The sequence below is a fragment of the Neomonachus schauinslandi genome, chromosome 6, assembly GCF_002201575.2.
Source record: "Neomonachus schauinslandi chromosome 6, ASM220157v2, whole genome shotgun sequence".
In the NCBI taxonomy this organism is placed as follows: domain Eukaryota; kingdom Metazoa; phylum Chordata; class Mammalia; order Carnivora; family Phocidae; genus Neomonachus; species Neomonachus schauinslandi.
In genome coordinates, this window is record NC_058408.1 from 48,743,009 (window position 1) to 48,761,572 (window position 18,564).

The following is an 18,564-nucleotide window of genomic DNA, read 5'->3' on the forward strand; positions in this document are numbered from 1 at the left end:
CAGTAAAGGTGGGAGGGGGCTCAAGATTGTGCATTTCTAATAAGCTCCCAGATGATGCAGAAGCCTATGGTCCTTGGACCACCCTGTGAGTAGCAAGGTTCTAGATGTTAGTTTGAGACTTTGCAAAGGTCTGTCCTTCCAAATTTGTCATTTCTCTATCACCTTTGTCTTGATTTAATATAATCAAGCAAATTGCCTTATGGGTTAGTGCTATTTGGGACATGTTTAAAAAGTCTTTTGTCATATCTGGGCCACAATGATCTTCTCTATTTTTCTCTACTAACTTTTTTTTTTAAGATTTATTTATTTGAGAGAGAGAGAGTGTGTGTGTGAGCGGGGGCAGGGGCAGAAGGAGAGGGAGAGAGAGAATCTCAAGCAGACTCTGTCAACTGAGCATGGACCCTGAGGCAGGGCTTGATTCCAGGACCCTGATCATGACTTGAGCTGAAGTCCAAAGTCGGCTGCTTAACTGACTGAGCCACCCAGGTGCCCCTCTGGTACTAACTTTATACTTTTATTTCACACTTAAGCATTTAATCCATCTTAAGTCACCTCTGTATTGGGTATAAATCAGGTAACCAATTTTTATTTTTCCCCTTGTAGTGAGCCAGTTTTCCCGGACCAAATAGTTCATTGTTTCTCCATTGATTTGTGGTGCTCCCTTCATCTTATTTCAAGTTCCCAGATACACTCTGCTTTTTCTTCTATTCCTTTGGTTCAGATTCCTGTTCCTATAATAGTATCATACTGTTTTTATCTTTATAGCTTTGAAGTATGTTTTAATATCTGAAAGTGTCACTCTTCCATCTTAGTTTTTAAAATTTGATTTAGCTCTTTGTGAATCTTTATCCTTTTAGGTAAATTTTGTGGGTTTTTTTTTTTAAGATTTTATTTATTTGAGAGAGAGAGATAGCGAGAGAGAGAACACGAGTGGGATGCAGGGCTTGATCCCGGGACCCTGGGATCATGACCTGGGCTGAAGGCAGATGCTTAACCGACTGAGCCACCCAGGCACTTTTAGTAAATTTTGGAATAGATTTGTTTAGTCCCTAAAAAATATCTGGCTGAAATTGCACTGACTTTTTAGATTAATTTGGGGAAGTATTGCTATTGATATTTTTACAATGTTAAGTTGTCTTATTTGTGAATAGGGATATATTGCCGTTTATTCAGCTCTTTCATGTTTTTAAGTAGTTTTAAAGTTTTTCTCCGTAAAGTCTTGTGGATCATTCTTAGTTATGTTAATTATAAGTACTTTACTGTTTCTGTTGCCTTTGAAAGCACTATTTTATTTCTGTTATATTTCCTAGTTGATTATTTTGATACAGAGAGATGTCAGTAATTTTTGTTAGCTGATCTCGTTCCTCACAATCTTGCAGACCTTTCTTATTTGCTTGTCCGTTGCTTTGGTTAGTTTTTCTAGGTAGATTATTATATTATATGCAAATAATGACACTTCTGTTTTCCTCCATTCTTTGCTTTTTCAATTTTAATTTTTTGCATTTATTATTTATTTTATTAAATATCAGGAGACTTTGCTTTTTCAGCAGTCTTATGTTTACAGAAAAATTCAACAGAAAGTATAGAGCATTCTCTTATCTATATTCCTTCTCCCACCATCCAGTTTCCACTAGTTAAACATCTTTTTTTTTTTTTAAGATTTTATTTATTTATTTGAGAGAGAAAGGGAGAAGGAGAGTACAGAGGGGGAGTGAGAGGGAGAAGAGGCTCCTCGCTGAGCAGGGAGCCTGATGCGGGACTCGATCCCAGGACCCTGGGATCATGACCTGAGCTGAAGGCAGATGCTTAACCTACTGAGCCACCCGGGCGCCCCTCCACTGGTGTTAACATCTTGCTTTGGTGTGGTACATTTGCTACAATTGATAAACCAATATTGATACATTATTATTAACTGAAGTCCATAGTTTACATTAGGGCTCACTCTTTGTGCTGTACAGTTCTATAAGTTTTGCCAAGACAAATGTGTAATGTCATGTGTCCATCATTATAGTACACAGAATAGCTTTACTGCTCTAAAGTATTCCCTGGGCTCCACGTATTCACCCCTGCTCCCTACCCCAACCCCTGACAGCCACTGATCTTCTTACTATCTCTATAGTTGTGGCTTTTCCAGAATGTCATATAGTTGGAATCATATAGTATGTATCCTTTTCCGACTGGCTTTTTTACTTAACAGTCTGCACTCAAGATTGTCCCATGTCTTTTCGTGGCTTGATAGCTCATTTCTTCTTATCACGGAATAATATTCCATTGCCTGGATGTACCACAGTTTGTTTACTCATTCACCTACTCAAGGACATCTCTGTTGCTTCCGAGTTTTGACAATTGTGAATAAAGGTGCTATAAACATTTGTGTGGACCTAAGTTTTCAGTGTATTACCTAGGAATGTGATTGTTGTATCACATGGTAAGATTATGTTTAGCCTTGTGGGAAATTGCCAAATTGTCCTCCGAAGTGGTTGTACCATTTTGTATTCCCACCAGCAATGAAGAAAAAGTTCCTATTGCTCTGTATCCTTGCCAGCATCCACTGTTGTCCATGTTCTGGATTTTAGCTATTCTGAGAGGTGTGTGGTGGTATCTTGTTTTTGTGTGCATTGCTTTAATGACGTATGATGTTGAACATCTTTTCGTGTGCTTTTTTTGCTGTCTGTCTGTCTTTATGGATGAGGTATCTGTTCAGATTTTTTGCTGCTTTTTTGATTGGGTTGTTTGTTTTCAGTTTTTTTTTAAATAAAGATTTTATTTTTAAGTCATCTCCACACCCAACGTGGGGCTTGAACTTACAACCCCGAGGTCAAGAGTTGCACACTCCACTGACTGAGCTAGTCAGGCACCCGATCTTATTGTTGAGTTTTTTTTGTTTTGTTTTGTTTTTTAAGATTTTATTTATTTGAGGGCACCTGGGTGGCTCAGTTGGTTAAGCGACTGCCTTCAGCTCGGGTCATGATCCTGGAGTCCTGGGATCGAGTCCCGCGTCGGGCTCCCTGCTCAGCGGGGTGTCTGCTTTTCCCTCTGACCCTCCCCCCTCTCATGCTCTCTCTATCTCATTGTCTCTCTCAAATAAATAAACAAAATCTTTAAAAAAAAAAGATTTTATTTATTTGACAGAGAGAGAGAGAGAGCACAAGTAGCCAGAGCAACAGGCAGAGGGAGAGGGAGAAGCAGGCTCCCCACTGAGCACGGAGCCCGACATGGGGCTCGATCTCAGGACCCCGGGATCATGACCTGAGCTGAAGGCAGCTGCGTAATCGACTGAGCCACCCAGGCACCCCTTATTGTTGAATTTTAAGAATTCTTTGTATATTTTAGATACAAGTTTTTTTTTTTTAAAGATTTTATTTATTTATTTGACAGAGAGAGACACAGTGAGAGAGGGAACACAAGCAGGGGGAGTGGGAGAGGGAGAAGCAGGCTTCCCGTCGAGCCGGGAGCCCGATGCGGGGCTCGATCCCAGGACCCTGAGACCATGACCCGAGCCGAAGGCAGACGCTTAATGACTAAGCCACTCACGTGCCCCTATATACAAGTTCTTTATGAGACATGCATCTTACAAAGATTTTTTCCCAGGCTGTGGCTTGTCTTTTCATTCTCCTGAGTGTTTTTTGCAGAGCAGAGATTTATAATTTTATGATGTCCAACTTAGCAGTTTTTTCTTTTATGGATCACGCTTTGGTGCTCACTGCCAGATCCAAGGTGATGTGGATTTTTTTTTTCCTGTTTTCTTCTGAAAGTTTTATAGTTTTGCCTTTTACGTATAGGTGTAAGATTGATTTTGAGTTAACTTTTGTGAAAGATATAGGAACAGTGTGTTGATTCATTTCTTTTGCATGTGGATGTCCAGTCATTCTAGCACCATTTCTTGAAAAGACTATCCTTTCTCCATTGAATTCCCTTTGCTCCTTTGTTAAGGATCAGCTGCCTCTACTTGTGTGGGTCTATTTTTGGGCTCTAATCTGTTCCATTGATCTGTTTATCTATTCTTTTGCTGGTATCACGCTGTCTTGATTACTGTGGCTGCTTCTTAATTTATGTTTTATAACCTTATACTTCTAAAAAATAGGATTTGAGATAGATTGCAATTTCGGTTATGCTGGAAACAGGACAATTTTTTTTTAAAGATTTTATTTATTTATTTGAGAGAGAGAGAGCACATGAGAGGGGGGGAGGGTCAGAGGGAGAAGCAGACTCCCTGCTGAGCAGGGAGCCCAATGCGGGACTCGATCCAGGGACTCCAGGGTCATGACCTGAGCCGAAGGCAGTCGCTTAACCAACTGAGCCACCCAGGTGCCCTGGAAGCAGGACAATTTTAATAAAAAGATAAAAATTGTAAAATATTAAACTATTGATTCTTCTGGAAGTGGGTATATTCCTTCAAAAACTAGAACACACAGAAATATTACGATAGAGCATGGACAGGCCTGAGGACTTTTTCCCTGCTGTCATTTATCTGACAACATTGAAAACTATACCTTAGACAGAAAAATTCCAAGGTTGGGTTATTCTTAAATTTTTTTTTTCCTATGAGTTTGTGGTGATTAATTATTTAGTTAGTATGGCAGAGTTAGTTGCGTATAGTTCATTGGAGACACATCTTAATATTTTAGCTATTTTAAGACTCCAACTACCAACAACTGTTTGTTGAAATGCACAAGTGTGACCACATTTTTTCTTTTTGAAATTTTTTAGGTCAACGATGCCTTCCTTCATGTGATACAGCGCAAATCCACGGGCAAGGTGCTTATCTCCCTTAAATAAATCCTCACCTCAGCAGCCAACTCAGCTTGTCCAAATCCAAACTCATCATCTTTCCAAAAAACCTCATTTCCCTCCTGTGTTTCTAAAGGTGTTACCACTTTCCTTATTAATCCAGGTTCAAAGTCTTTTAAAAGAGTCACCTTTGATTCTGTTTTCTTATTCCTCATAATTAGTGTGACATATAGTTTATTGCCCTAACTTGGACGTCTTTGAGAGAGAAAGGATGCTATTAGTAGTTAAACCAGGAAGGCAGGTGTCCCAGGCAAAGCAGGATGTATGGTCATCCTGTTCATAATACACTAGTGGCCAGGTTCTGTCATCCCCACTCTAAGATATCTCTGACCTCCATATCCTCTTTTCCATTCTGCCTAATTATGTCTCATCTGCTAATTCCAGTAATTTCCTAATTGGCTTTCCCACCTTTAAACTACCCCCACTCCTCCATCCTTGTGATGCACTGTTCCCATGGTGACCTTCCCAAAGCACAGCTGTAACTGTGTTTGACTCAAAACCCACAACGGCTGCCCGTTGTCTACTTGGTGGAGTTCAGACTCTTTGAGCTGGCATTTCTTTATGTCCTTGATTTTGCCCCACTCTGCTTTGCAACCTTAGGTTACACGCCAGAGCCCCTCTGTACACACATATTTTCGGCCAACCCGCCTTTGCTCTGCGCAAACAATTACCTCTACTCCCTTATCTCTGTCAAACATAAGCCCTCCTGACCTCCAAGACTGACCTCTGCCATAAGCTTGTGGCCTGAGGAGGGCGGTCATTTCTTCCCTTCCACCTTCCTATAGCTTTTCCCCCAGGATTTGTCACATTCTGTCTTGCACCAAAGGGAGCAGCTGGTCCCTAGAATGAACACAAGATTCTGCATCTATGATGTGGGTTTGAATCCCAGTCTCACCTCACTTTGGAGGTGCTTACTGAAGGTCCTTGAGACTTCCTTTTCTCCCTGTAAAGTGGATATTGCAATATCTTCCTCATAATGTTGCCATTAGCAATATGTGCAGTGATTGGGGAAAGTACCTGGTGCATGGTAAGCTATTAGCAAATGCTAGTCACTTTTACTTCTTTCTTTCCTCCTTTCCCAGTATAGCGTAAGTTCCTCGAGAGCAGGTACGATGTCTGATTCACCTTTGTACCTCCCACAATACCTAGCACAGTCAGTTGCCCTTATTAAATACTCAATAAATGGAATTGATTTTAAATTATCTGCAAGTCTAAATTGTGGGAGTAAGTTAAGACTACGTTACCTTGGTAACCACCCAAATGTCCATCAACAGATGAATAGGTATACAGAACGTGGTATATCCAAACAATGGAATATTATCCGGTCTTAAAAAGGAAGGACGTTCCGACACATGCTACAACATGGATGAACCTTGAAGACACTATGCAAAGTGACATAAGCCAATCACAAAAAGACAAAGGTGATATGATTCCACTTACAGGAGCTACTGAGAGGGGTCAAATTCATAGAGATAGAAAGTAGAATGGTGGTTGCCAGGGACTGGGGGAGGACACAATGGGGAGTTATTGTTTAGTGAGAACAGAGTTTTAGTTTGGGAAGATGAAAAAGTTGTTTTTTTTTTTTAAAGATTATTTATTTATTTATTTGACAGACAGCGAGAGAGGGAATACAAGCGGGGGAAGTGGGAGAGGGAAAAGCAGGCTTCCCGCGGAGCAGGGAGCCAGATGTGGGGCCCGATCTCAGGACCCTGGGATCGTGACCTGAGCCGAAGGCAGACACTTAATGACTGAGCCACCAGGCTCCCCAGTGAAAAAGTTTTTGAGGTGGATGGTGGTGATGGTTGCATGACAATGCGAATATACTTAATGTCACTGAACTGTCCATTTAAAAATGGTTAAAATGGTCATTAAAAAAAAAGATTTTATTTATTTGAGAGAGAGAGTACAAGCTAGGGAGAGAGGCAGAGGGAGAGGGTGAAGCAGACTCTCTGCTGAGCAGGGAGCCCGATGCGGGCCTTGATCCTAGGACCCCAGGATCATGGCCTGAGCCGACGGCACGTGCTTAACCAACTGAGCCACCCAGGTGCCCCTAAAGCGTTCATTTTCTGTGTTACATATATTTTACCACAATAAAAAATGTTAAAAAAAAGCGCAACATATTACCCTCACATCTAAGGGAATCCATTAGGAGAAGAGAACAGAGAGTGTGAGTAGAGTGCCCAGTGCAGGTTGAAATAAGCTTCAGTCGCTGCCTACAGTCTCTGGTCTGTGGGGTGAAGTCCTCTATATTTCTTAGTGCTAAACTCTGTTCTCTACTCCTCCTGCTCCAGGAGTGATAAATTCCCAGAAAGGAGATTGGTGGGGTGGTGAGAAAACGGACAGCTGACACCACAGGGATGGGTGTACCTTATTCTTGATGAGGTCTTCTTCCAATAAATGTGGTAAGAGGCTTTGTTTTCTGCTAAGTACCTCAGGCCATTTGGAAACACCAATCTTCTTAGGATCTCTTCACCAAAAAAGCTTTTGGAAAAATTGAATTGTAAAATAGGAAGCGAACATTTGGGGAAAGAATTTGAAAACGAGAAAGTAGCAGAAGGAGGGGGAGGGGAAACCACCCTTGTGTCTGTTGTGGGCCCACATGGTGCTTCCGTGAGGCTCAGAGCCCACGCTGCGCCTCTTCCATGCCTTCTGGGAGCTGCCTGCCCTGAGGTTCCATTTAATGGTCTGCCTCTCCTTACCTGCTCCCCTGACCCCCGCAAATTACTTCTTCTTAAAATGAGCTGTTGTGTATTTAAATGAAAGTTGGTTTTCAAAAATATCAAGACACATGGGCGCCTGGGTGGCTCAGTTGGTTAAGCGACTGCCTTCGGCTCAGGTCATGATCCTGGAGTCCCTGGATCGAGTCCCGCATCGGGCTCCCTGCTCGGCAGGGAGTCTGCTTCTCCCTCTGACCCTCCCCCCCTCATGTGCTCTCTCTCTCATTCTCTCTCTCTCAAATAAATAAATAAATAATCTTTAAAAAAAAAATATCAAGACACAAACTCTGAGGCTAATTTAAGAATTTCCTGACACCCTGTGGGATAACTGAAGACATGCGGGGCAGATCCCAGGAGAGATTGGGAAAGGTACGAAAGCCCAGCTGGGAGCCCCCTTTCCGACTGTTCAGAGCTGATCAGTAGGTGTCACTAGCCATAAAGATCGATTGTCCTCAGCTCACTAATGTCAAAATGACTTAGATTGAAAGAGGCAATCATTAAGGAGAGTGAATTTCTTCGGGTTTAACCAGTACTGGTCAGAACCCCTAAAGACCTGCTCTCTGCTTGCCGTGTCCCTGCTTCATTGGCATGATTTGGAAGCATTTGACTCATATTTTAGTCACCGTTTGGTTGTTCCGCCATCTGAGCCATTAGTCTGAAAAAAGAATCAGTGCAGCTCCAAGTGACAGCCATTTATTCCATGTTCACAGACTTTTCCCAGCGCTTCCTTGCAGGCTGGCTGCTGGAGAAATCATGCCCACACACCTGCCTCTTCCTGTTTCCTGACTGTGGGTCTGTCCACCTGCACACACTTCTCTCAGCAGCCGAGGGAGGTTTCATGCTGGTAGCTGTGGAGTCATCTTGTCTCCACATCGCCAGTGTATCTGTCCCTGCTCCTTCTACAGTCTGTGGCTTCAGGAAGCTCTCTTGTCCCTTGGAGCTATGGTGAAGACCACAAAAGATTTGTTACTTAGCAGGCGAAGAGAAATAAAGGTGTCCTCGCGTAACTACTTGTATTCAACAACAACAAAAAAACTCAGAAAAATGTACGCTGTTCCTTCACTTATCTTCCTTCTCAGATTAAGTGAATCAAAGAGCAGTGATTTTTCAAAATATTTATTGTTTATAGAAGTCACGTGAAGGGAAGACCCAGATGAAGCAAACAAATGCTGGCCTGCCTGATTATTCTCTTCCTTTGGCATCTTTGTCACAGCCTATGCTCGACTGAAGCTCTGGGCTGCAAGTGTGCTGGCCTCTGGAACTTGCTATTGTTGAGGAATCCCATACGAAGTGATAGTTATTATTTTTATTTTTTGCTGTATTTAGAAACCGTTTCCTAAACTTCAGTGAATCACCTCATTATTTTTTAAAAATGGATTTTGTTAAAATCATTAAAACAATACCACGTGGCCATTGAAAAAAGTCAAAGCAGCAAGCAGTTTATTAGATATTGTTATCCTATTTTTCTCTAACCTGTCTTATTCCCCTTCTCCAGGGAAAGCACTGTAAGCAGTTTGGTGCTAGTCTTGCAGACCCTTCAAACACATACACATGTATGCATACACAGAGGGTTTTTTGTTTGTTTTAAGATTTATTTATATATTTGAGAGAGAGAGTGCGTGCACTGGGTGGGGCAAGGCAGAGGGAGAGGGAGAGAGAATCCCAAGCAGTCTCTGTGCTGAGCATGGAGCCTGACATGGGGCTCAGTCTCATGACCCTGAGATCATGACCCGAGCCGAAAACAAGAGTTGGATGCTTAATCAATCGCACCACTCAGGCACCTCTAGAGTTTTGTTTTGTTTTTTTTAAAACACATACATAGGTTTTAAAAATAACTGATCATAGTATGCATACTATTGTGTAATGTACAGCTTTTAATCAATAATATGTTATGAACACCATTCCATATTAGTAAATATAGATGTCTCATTTTTTAACAGCTGCTTATTACTGTTCCGTAATGAGGATGTGTATCATATGCAACCACTTCCTTGTTAGTGGGCTTATTCATTTATTCACCTTGACGTAATAAACATAGCTGTGCCTCTGGGTGCCGAGCTCAGCACAGCGCAGGGAGTATATGACGGTGAGCAGAAGCTTATAAATCTAGTAGGGGAGACGGACATTAATTAAAATCACAAAACCATGTCAGATTAGTGCCCTGCAAGATGTAATGGGGGAACGTAACTCAGGGAGATCAAGAGAGGTTTCCCTGAGGAAAGACCCTTCAAACTCTGTCTGAAGATGGAGGCTTCTGGAACATTGAATTCTAGGAATTTAAGGACGGAGGGAAGAAAGGGAGGAATGTTCTAGGGCCCTGTGGCAAATGAAAGCATGTGAGGGAGACGGGCTAAAAGAAGGGCAGTGGGGCTGGAGTGGGAGCAATGGAAACAGGTGTCATGAGATGAGGCTGCAGGCAGGCTGATGAGGCTGATGATGGGGAAAGAAATGGACGGGATAGAGAGCTCTGCAGGAGGCAAAAGTGGAAGGACTTGGTGTTAGATTGGATACGAGCAGGGTTGGTGGAGGGGAGAGGGAGGGAAATGTCAAGATGATTCCTAGCTTCCTGGAGAGGTATTTGGGAGGAGGAACATCAGAAGAGAATTGGGTCTTGGCAGTGGCAGGGGATATGATGGGGTCAGAAGATGAGTTTTTGAACATATTGCAACATCCAGATGTCAACTGTGTAGTTTTATGTACTTGTCCGGTGCTCGAAAGAGAGGTGTGGCCTAGAGATACAAATTTGGGTGTCATGTGCATGGAGGGTACTATTGGTACCTGTGATAAGATTGTAGAGACAGCATGGAGAGAGAGGGGACGAGGGTCTAGACCAACCGTAAACGTCCTTCCTCTCAATAGGGCTATAGAGTATTTTGTGACTGCACTGAGGACCACCGAAATGGACTTGGAGAGGGCTAGTTTGGTGCTTTAACAGAAATCACATGAGGTTATCAGGAAGGCTGTATTGTATTGCACAGTGGATAAAGCACGATGCTCTCAATGGACGACCAGCAACTCAAGCTCTACTTCCAGCTGTTTGACCTTGGGCTAGACTCATCTTTTCAATTTTCTCATGTAAAAAATGAAGATCATAATACGTTTTTTCTACCTTGCATGGTTCATGTGATGGTCAACTGAGATCATGTATGTGAAAGCGCTTTGTAAATTGTCGTTTTCATGATAGATTATGAGGTTGTCTAGTACCAGCCTGTTGAAATTCAATTCAGAGTTGAAGCAAAATGTTATCTTTTTTCAGCATATGTTGGGCTGACATGGAGCAAAGGAATGGTTTGATTTTTAAAAGTGTCTCTCAAATATTTCTACACTTTATTTTAGCTGAAGTCATTGTGCTCTTTTATACAGAGTAATGGACAGAGTGATGGGCGCCAATGATCTGATGTACCTCAAAGACATACAGAACCTGACAAGGTCTAGGGAAGGATGCCTAAATTGATCCAGAGGGTAGAGACGGTTCTTTTGTGAGGGATGATAAAAGAATTACGGCTCTTCATTCTGGAAAGACAGCCTGAGAGGAGAATATGATTAAAATTTATAAAATAATGAAAATCATAGAATAAAAATATGAACTTATTAAATCCCAGAGCTAGGGACAGCTTTATCATTTTAAAGAAATAGTTTTAGGGCAAAGTAAAAATAGCAGGTTTTTACACAGGAATAGCACACATATGGAACTTACTACTCTCAAAGATTGCTAGGACCAAAATCAAATATTATAAGAGAAAGATGTGTATTTCTGGAGGAGAGTTTCATAGGAGATTATAAAATGAAATTAAAACAATTTGGGGGGGCGCCGGGGTAGCTCAGTTGGTTAAGCGTCTGCCTTCAGCTCAGGTCATGATCCCAGGGTCCTGGGATCGAGCCCTGCCTAGGTCTCCCTGCTCAGCGGGGAGTCTGCTTCTCCCTCTCCCTCTGCCCCTCTCCCAGCCCCCTCTCGTGCGTTCTCTCTCTTGCTCTCTCAAATAAATAAATAAATTTTTTTTTTTTTAAAAACCGATTTGGGTAAATCTCCCTGATCTTGGAGGATGGCACCATAGAGAGTGGTCACGAAGCTTCCCTCTTCCCAACTGGTGTCCTTGTTCAGTTCAAGATTCCTGAGTGGATATGCTGGAGAGGGCAGAGCACAGAATTAGAGCTCAGTGGGCCTGGCTGCAAGTATTACCTCTCTGACCCTAGAGAGTCACTTCTTCTTTTTTTTTTTTTTGTACCTCAGTTTCCTAATCTTCAAAAAGGAAAAAAAAAAAAAAAAGGTAATAACATTAAAACCTGCCTAATTATTGTGAGAAATTCAACTGAAGGGATGTCTGTGGAAGTGTTTTGTAGTTGATAAACATGTCCGTATAAGCGTGAGAATTTCCACTTTTATTGTTGCATTTCTAATTCTATTTCCTTCAGGTGGGTTGACCTTCACCCTGTCCTTTCTGATCCTGGCCTCATTAGGGAGCAGTGTTTCCCAACTGAGAAATGAAGGAGAGCACTGAGGGCAGGGACAATCCCCTGTCCTCAAGGGAGGTGGAGAGAATGCAGATCTTTCTTCTTTCACCCCCTTTTCCTCCCTGTGAAGGTGGAGAAATAAAGGTAAGGAGAACTTTAAGCATCTCTCTTTCCACTTTGGCTGTTTTGGGTGGTAAGATGCCACCTAAAGACTAGGGTGTTCCTGGCTGGCTCAGTCAGTAGAGCATGTTGATCTTGGGGTTATAAGGTTGAGCCCCACACTGGGTGTAGAGATTGCTTAAAAAAATGAAAAAAAAGGTTTTTTAAAGATTTCACCTATTTATTTGACAGAAAGAGAGATGGAGAGAGAGAGACAGAGCACAAGCAGGGGGAACAGCAGAGGGAGAAGGAGAAGCGGGCTCTCTGTTGAGCAGGGAGCCCAATGTGGAGTTCGATCCCAGGACCTTGATATCATGACCTGAGCCGAAGGCAGACACTTAACCAACTGAGCTACAGATCTTGCAGATCTTAGGAAAACTAAAAACGGCGAGTACAGGGCTGGATGAGAAGACCATGGGGATTGCTTTCTTAATGGCATCTGTAGGTTTAGAATTTATGGGAGAGAGAAAAATAATGACTGAAATTTGCTTTCAAGACGGCCACTGCAGTTCACTATGCCGGAAAGCCGATGGAGATCTGGAGGGAGAGACTGTGTCTTGTGTGGAGGGTCCTCTGAATCTCCTGTGTACCCTAAGGAATCCGGCTTTGGCAGAGGAGATCCAGGAACAGCAGGAAGAGAGAGCTGATAACAAACAACTTCTTACTTCCGCCATAGCAAAGAAGAACTGCTTTGCCTGGCTTCCAAGCACTCCACCCACTGTACCACCTCCCCTGACCTCATTTCCCATGGGGTAGAATGGAAGGAGAATGGCCCAGAAGCCAAGACAGCCCTCGATTTGAATTTTGGCCTCAGCACTCATTAGTTGTGTGAGTTCAGCTTCGAGTCCATGAAACGGTGGTAATAGTAACCCCCTTATCCTTGAGTTGCAGTGAGGTCCGATGAGGTTATATTTGTGAAGCACTTAGCATAGTGCCTGGCACATCATAGGCCCTAAATAAATGTTGGCCTTTGTCATGACTCATCAGTACTCTCTATTCTAAGGAGATGGACTGCTAGATAATGAGCTCCGTGAGTGCGGGGACCAAGATGTGCTTTGCTCACTATGTGTCTGTGGTGTAAGTACACAGAGCCTAAAGAAATGAATTTCTCTGCACCAAGCCCCTCTCATTCCTCTTCTGTGCAAGTTACATCCATTCAGGGCCCCGCTGAAGGCTCATTTCCTCTGGGAAACCAGCTCATATTGATCTTGCTCGCTTAGGAACTCCCGTAGCACACAATTCAGCCCCTAGAGAGACATGGATTTGCATAGTTGTCTTTTTGCATTGTATATGTTAGTCTTAGCCTTCAATGACGTTCAGCATCTAGTGAACATTTGCTATGATCAGGGCCTTGGTTTACAGATGCAACCAGGGAGAAGTTCCTTCGTCTCAGGATCTTTATCTGAAGACACTTACCCCTGCATGGGACCCAGCGTAGCAAAGTGCCCATCTCGCTGTTCTCATGTGCTGCTTTGGACACATGACACAGTGGGATGCTTTGCAGGAACTTCTCCCTTTGAGGTCCTGGGAGACATATGTTCTGGCACTTACTGCGTCTTCATTCCTGGTATCTTTCCTGATGGGAAAGCTGTGCAGGGGGTTTGTATTATGGCTCATTTGTCTCAAAGGACATAAAGCAATACTCAGAATACTTTTTTCTCATAAGAGCATCATTCCCATATCAAATGGTGTCATTCTCACTTTACCCAGGGCAATTGCTTAAAATTTCTCTTCCTTTCCTTTTGTTCTGAAATATGCAAAACACCAGTGTAGAAGCTGGATGAGGCCCACCTGACTCTCTTTCTCCATTACTTTTCTGAGGAAAGAATCAAGGGCAATGTCTTTTTTGAAGGCAGGTCTGGGGAAGTGATACCAGCACCTGCATGTCTCCTGCCATTGGTTTCTGCTCCTGTCTCAGGCTTACTTTCTGATGTGGTTTCCAGGCCACCTTTCTCGGTTCTGATGGAGCCAGGAACCACTGTGACCCACCAGGGACCCCTCCCTGCAGCTTGCAAGTCAGGGTCAATCACCTAGCTGTTCCCATTGAACAGTTCCCTTTTGACTTCAGCTTGTAAAATTTCTGAGATATATATATATTTTCATTTTTATCCTCTCCTTTTCTTTAAAGGTTATTTTAAAGTTAAAAATAACCATAAGGAGACCTTGTGATCCTCTTCTCACTGACCCAGATATTTTAAGAGTTTAAAACAGCAGCTCCACATCTGGGGATATAGGCTGGCTCTCGGGAGCCAATTAGCCAAATGTAATAATAAAATATTAATCCTATTTCCCACACATAAAACACTCCTTGTTTTTCCCTTGCTGATCCAAACCCTACTCACCCTTCAATGCATTGTACAAAAAGCCATGGACTTGAGGATAAAAAACTTGGGCTTGGTCCCTAACTTAGAAACCTGCAAGCTGTCTGACCTTGTGCAAGTCACTTTATGTGTGTGGACATTGGTTTCTTCCCCTGGAAAACCGAGATGCTAACTGTCTCACAGAGTTAAGGTTGAAGGCTTTGGGTCCAGCCTAGTGCCTGGGGTCCCCAAAACAGATTCTAAGGAAATACTTATCAAACTCCAGGAAGCCCAATTTGAGTAATCCTGGGATCATTAATCTCTCCTATTTAGGGATTTCTGTATTACTGAGTCTGTCTACACCATAAATTTAACAGTTGACTAGACCTTGTCCTTCATCTGTGGCTCTAGTGTTTTCACATCCTCAACTGCTGGATAGGTTCCTTTGCAGGATGGTGCCATGTGTTTTATTTTTCTCGTGTCAATGTTGCAATAATAGGCACTTAATCCTTGATAATTGATTGATAGAGTACATCACCCATCTTACTAAATTTGGGTTCTGTAGCACAAGAGAGGTTATTTTCATTGTCTTTATCTCTCTAATTTCACCGCCTGATGCTAGTGGTGAGATCGTAGGAAATCTTTTAGGCTTTCATTATCTTGTCAATTTTGGCTTCTCATCACATATGTGCTATCATTTGTTCAGGATACTGCTGACCTGCGATGAACACAAAGTTTGTTTGAATTGCTTATCCACTATAAGGATGGGTTTTCCGCTGAATCGGCTTTGTTTTCTCACTCAGGCAGGGTTGAGGTCCTGGTGAGACCTCCAGCTTTCGCTGCCCTGGAACTGAGGTCTCTAAAGCAGGCCTGTAGTTGCCCTCTTCTGTGGTGACAGGCTCTCAGGGGAATTAGAGATTTATTTATTTATTTATTTATTTGAGAGAGAGAGAGCATGAGCAAGTGGGGGTAGGGGCAGAGGGAGAGAGAATCCTGAAGCAGACTCCCTGCTGAGCACGGAGACTGCCTTGGGCTCCATCCCAGGACCCTGAGATCACGACCTGAGCCAAAATCAAGAATCGGCTGCTTAACCGACTGAGCCACCCAGGTGCCCTCTCAGTGGATTTAAGAGCAGCCCCAAGAGCCTGTATTCTTTGGGTAAGAACAGTGCCCCGGCTGTCATATCCCCTCCATGAATTGCCCCATGAATGGTTGTGGGTTCAGTTGTGTCCCCCCCAAAAAAAGGTATGTTGAAATCCTAGCCCTCAGTACCCATGACTGTGACCTTATTTGGAGAAAGGGTGTTTGTAACTGTAATCAAGAGGAGGTCACACTGGATTAGGATGGCCCTAACTCCATGATGGTTACCCTTATAGGTAGAGAGAGATTTGGACACAGAGGAGGATGGCCATGTGAAGACAGGCACAGAAAATGGAGTGATGCAGCCATGAGCCAAAGGATGCCAGGGATTGATGGGAGCCACCAGAACCTATGAAAAGGGAAGGAAGTATTCTCCCCTCGAGTCTTCAGAGGGAGCATGGCCCTGCTGACACCTTGATTTTAGACTTTAGCCTTCAGACTTATGAGAAAATAAATTCCTGTCATTTTAAGCCACCAAGTTTGTGATAATTTGTTACAGCAGCCTTAGGAAACTAATATACCACCCAAGAGTCTAAATATAATACAAAAGGGAGGTTTTAATTGAAGCCAATTACCCATCTTCCCCTAAAAGGCCTTGCTACTAATCCCATCATGCCTTGTGATTACCCTTGTGATTCCCTCATGATTCCCTCAGCCCTGCTCTCCTGGGTCTCCTTCCCCATGCAGCTCGGTACATGCCCTTATTTGACTTTATCTCCCACCCTCTGCCCCCCACCCCCTCCCACTATGTCCTCAGCCTCTTCTCTGAATGTCCCTCTCACTGTTCTGCTCTGACTGATACCCAACTCACTCCTGAGGACACGGAGCTACCCCTCAAGGGTCCCAGGGCCTGATGGTGCGGCCGGTGTCTGCTTTGCTCGTCATGGCCGCTCCCGGACCATTGCTCCTCCCTGCCCCTTCCCCACCGCTCTGAAGGACAGGCCATCCAATCTCCATAAACCTCCCATGCTGGCCAGCCACCAACCCGAGGTCACTCCTCCAGTGCAGCCCAGAGCCCTGCCGGCTCACGTCCATGCTCTTCACCACTCCTCTCCTCAGGCCTGCTGGTTGGCCTGCTTAGACCGGTCAACTCCAACCCTGGCTGCACTTCAGAATTGTTTGGGAAACTTTTAAAAAACCTCGGGCACTGCCACCCCCACCTCTGAACCAATTGAGCCGGAATTAGAGGATCGGAGGCCCGTGTATATTTTAGGAGCTCCCCAGGTCATTCTAGTATGTGGCCAGGTTTGAGACCCCTGGTATGGGTGATCAACAATGCCTTCTCAGCCAACTAGTCTTACAGTAACACTCTGTTGCTCGTTAGTAGGACTTGTACTAGTACTAGTACTTGCGGATTTCTGGCACCCCTCTCTGGCTACTACCTTCTCACTTCCAGCTTGCTCCCTCTGGAACCCCACTCCAGCCATTGTTGGGTCTCACTGTCTCCACCAGGCCATCATCCCTAGACCTTGTCACCGTCCATCACGGCCCTCAGGCCTTGCCCTCAGACACTCACCTGAATCCATGGAGCAGGCTTAACGCCCTTGCCTCTCTCCCCTCTACTGCCTTTACCTGCCAAACCCCCAGATCTGGTAACACTCTACTCACCTGCTCAGGTCTGCATCCAAGCACCAAATCTCCAAATGTGGCTAGATTAAAAATACGAAGCAGGCTTGCAGGTCTTAATTTTATGAACTCAGAGCTCGAGTGGATTCTCAGCGGTGCCTGGCAACACTGTCTTATTTCCCCAGTTAATTCACTTCCCTATTATTCAAGAGGCTCTCTTACACCTTTTCTCTCCAAACCAGCTCCCACCAGAATCCAAACTTCTCACTCCTCCGCTAGGCCAACCTTGTTCCTGTCTCAAGACATTTGCACTTAGAGTTCACTCTACCTTCCACACTTTTCCCCGGATCTTGCCATAGAACACCTCTCATTGGTTTTATCTCACCTTCTCAGGGAAGTATTCCCTGATTCTTCTACCTAAATTAAGCCTCCCACCTCGATCCTGACACTCCATCCTCTGACTTGTTCTTATTTTCTTTATAGCACTTACCATCATCTGATAGGACATGATGGGTTTATTTTTGTTTGCTTATCTGTTTCCCTAACAAGCATACAAGCTTTATGAAGGCAGTTCCCTTCTTCTTTTTTTTTTTTAAGATTTTATTTTTAAGTAATCTTTATCATGGGGCTCGAACTCATGACCCTGAGATCAAGGGTCACATGCTCTACCGACTGAGGCAGGCAGGCACCCCTGAAGGCAGTTCCCTTCTGATCTGCCTAGTTCATGTCTAGATCCCCAACACCAGGTCCAGTGCCTGGCACGCTGTAAGCTCTTAGTGAATGAAGGAGTGAATGAACAGACAAAGTGGGTCTATGTTGTATATTTTTGAACTGCTGACTTGGGAGGCTGTGAAAACAGTGATTAATACATGTGCTGGATCCAAAGTCTGGTTTGACCAGGGCTGGCTGTGGGACATGGAGTGCATTACTCAGTCTCTCTGAGCTTCCATTTTCTGATTTGTAAAGAGGGGAGGATCTTCTTGGTTGGTGAATATGTGGAGATACAGGGGGAATGGCATGCGGAGAGAGGGCATGGAATAATAATAATAATAGTAATAACTAATATTATTAGGCTGCAGTTATAAACCATAGACTGTAGCACTTTTCTTTTTTTTTTTAAAGGTTTTTTTTTTTTTTAAGATTTTATTTATTTATTTGAGAGACAGAATGAGAGAGAGAGCACATGAGAGGGGGGAGGGTCAGAGGGAGAAGCAGACTCCCTGCTGAGCAGGGAGCCCGATGTGGGACTCGATCCTGGGACTCCAGGATCATGACCTGAGCCGAAGGCAGTCGCTCAACCAACTGAGCCACCCAGGCGCCCGACCGTAGCACTTTTCTAAGTGCTTTACCTGTAATGACTCAGTTGCAGTTGACTCTTGGAACAACATGGGTTTGAACTGCATGAGTTCACTTATACATGGATTTTTTGGATAAATACG

General features: G+C 43.6%; 1 protein-coding gene across 1 annotated transcript in view; it reads left to right on the forward strand.

The window, feature by feature from the left end:
• Positions 1-15,983, forward strand: part of LOC110573986 (quinone oxidoreductase-like protein 2) — a 37,899-nt gene extending 21,916 nt beyond the window's left edge. The window contains exon 10 of the mRNA XM_021682605.2: positions 15,796-15,983. Within this exon, the coding sequence (XP_021538280.1) occupies positions 15,796-15,870 (75 nt within the window). The 3' untranslated portion in view covers positions 15,871-15,983. The remainder of the gene's footprint in view (positions 1-15,795) is intronic.
• Positions 15,984-18,564: the final 2,581 nt, after the last annotated feature.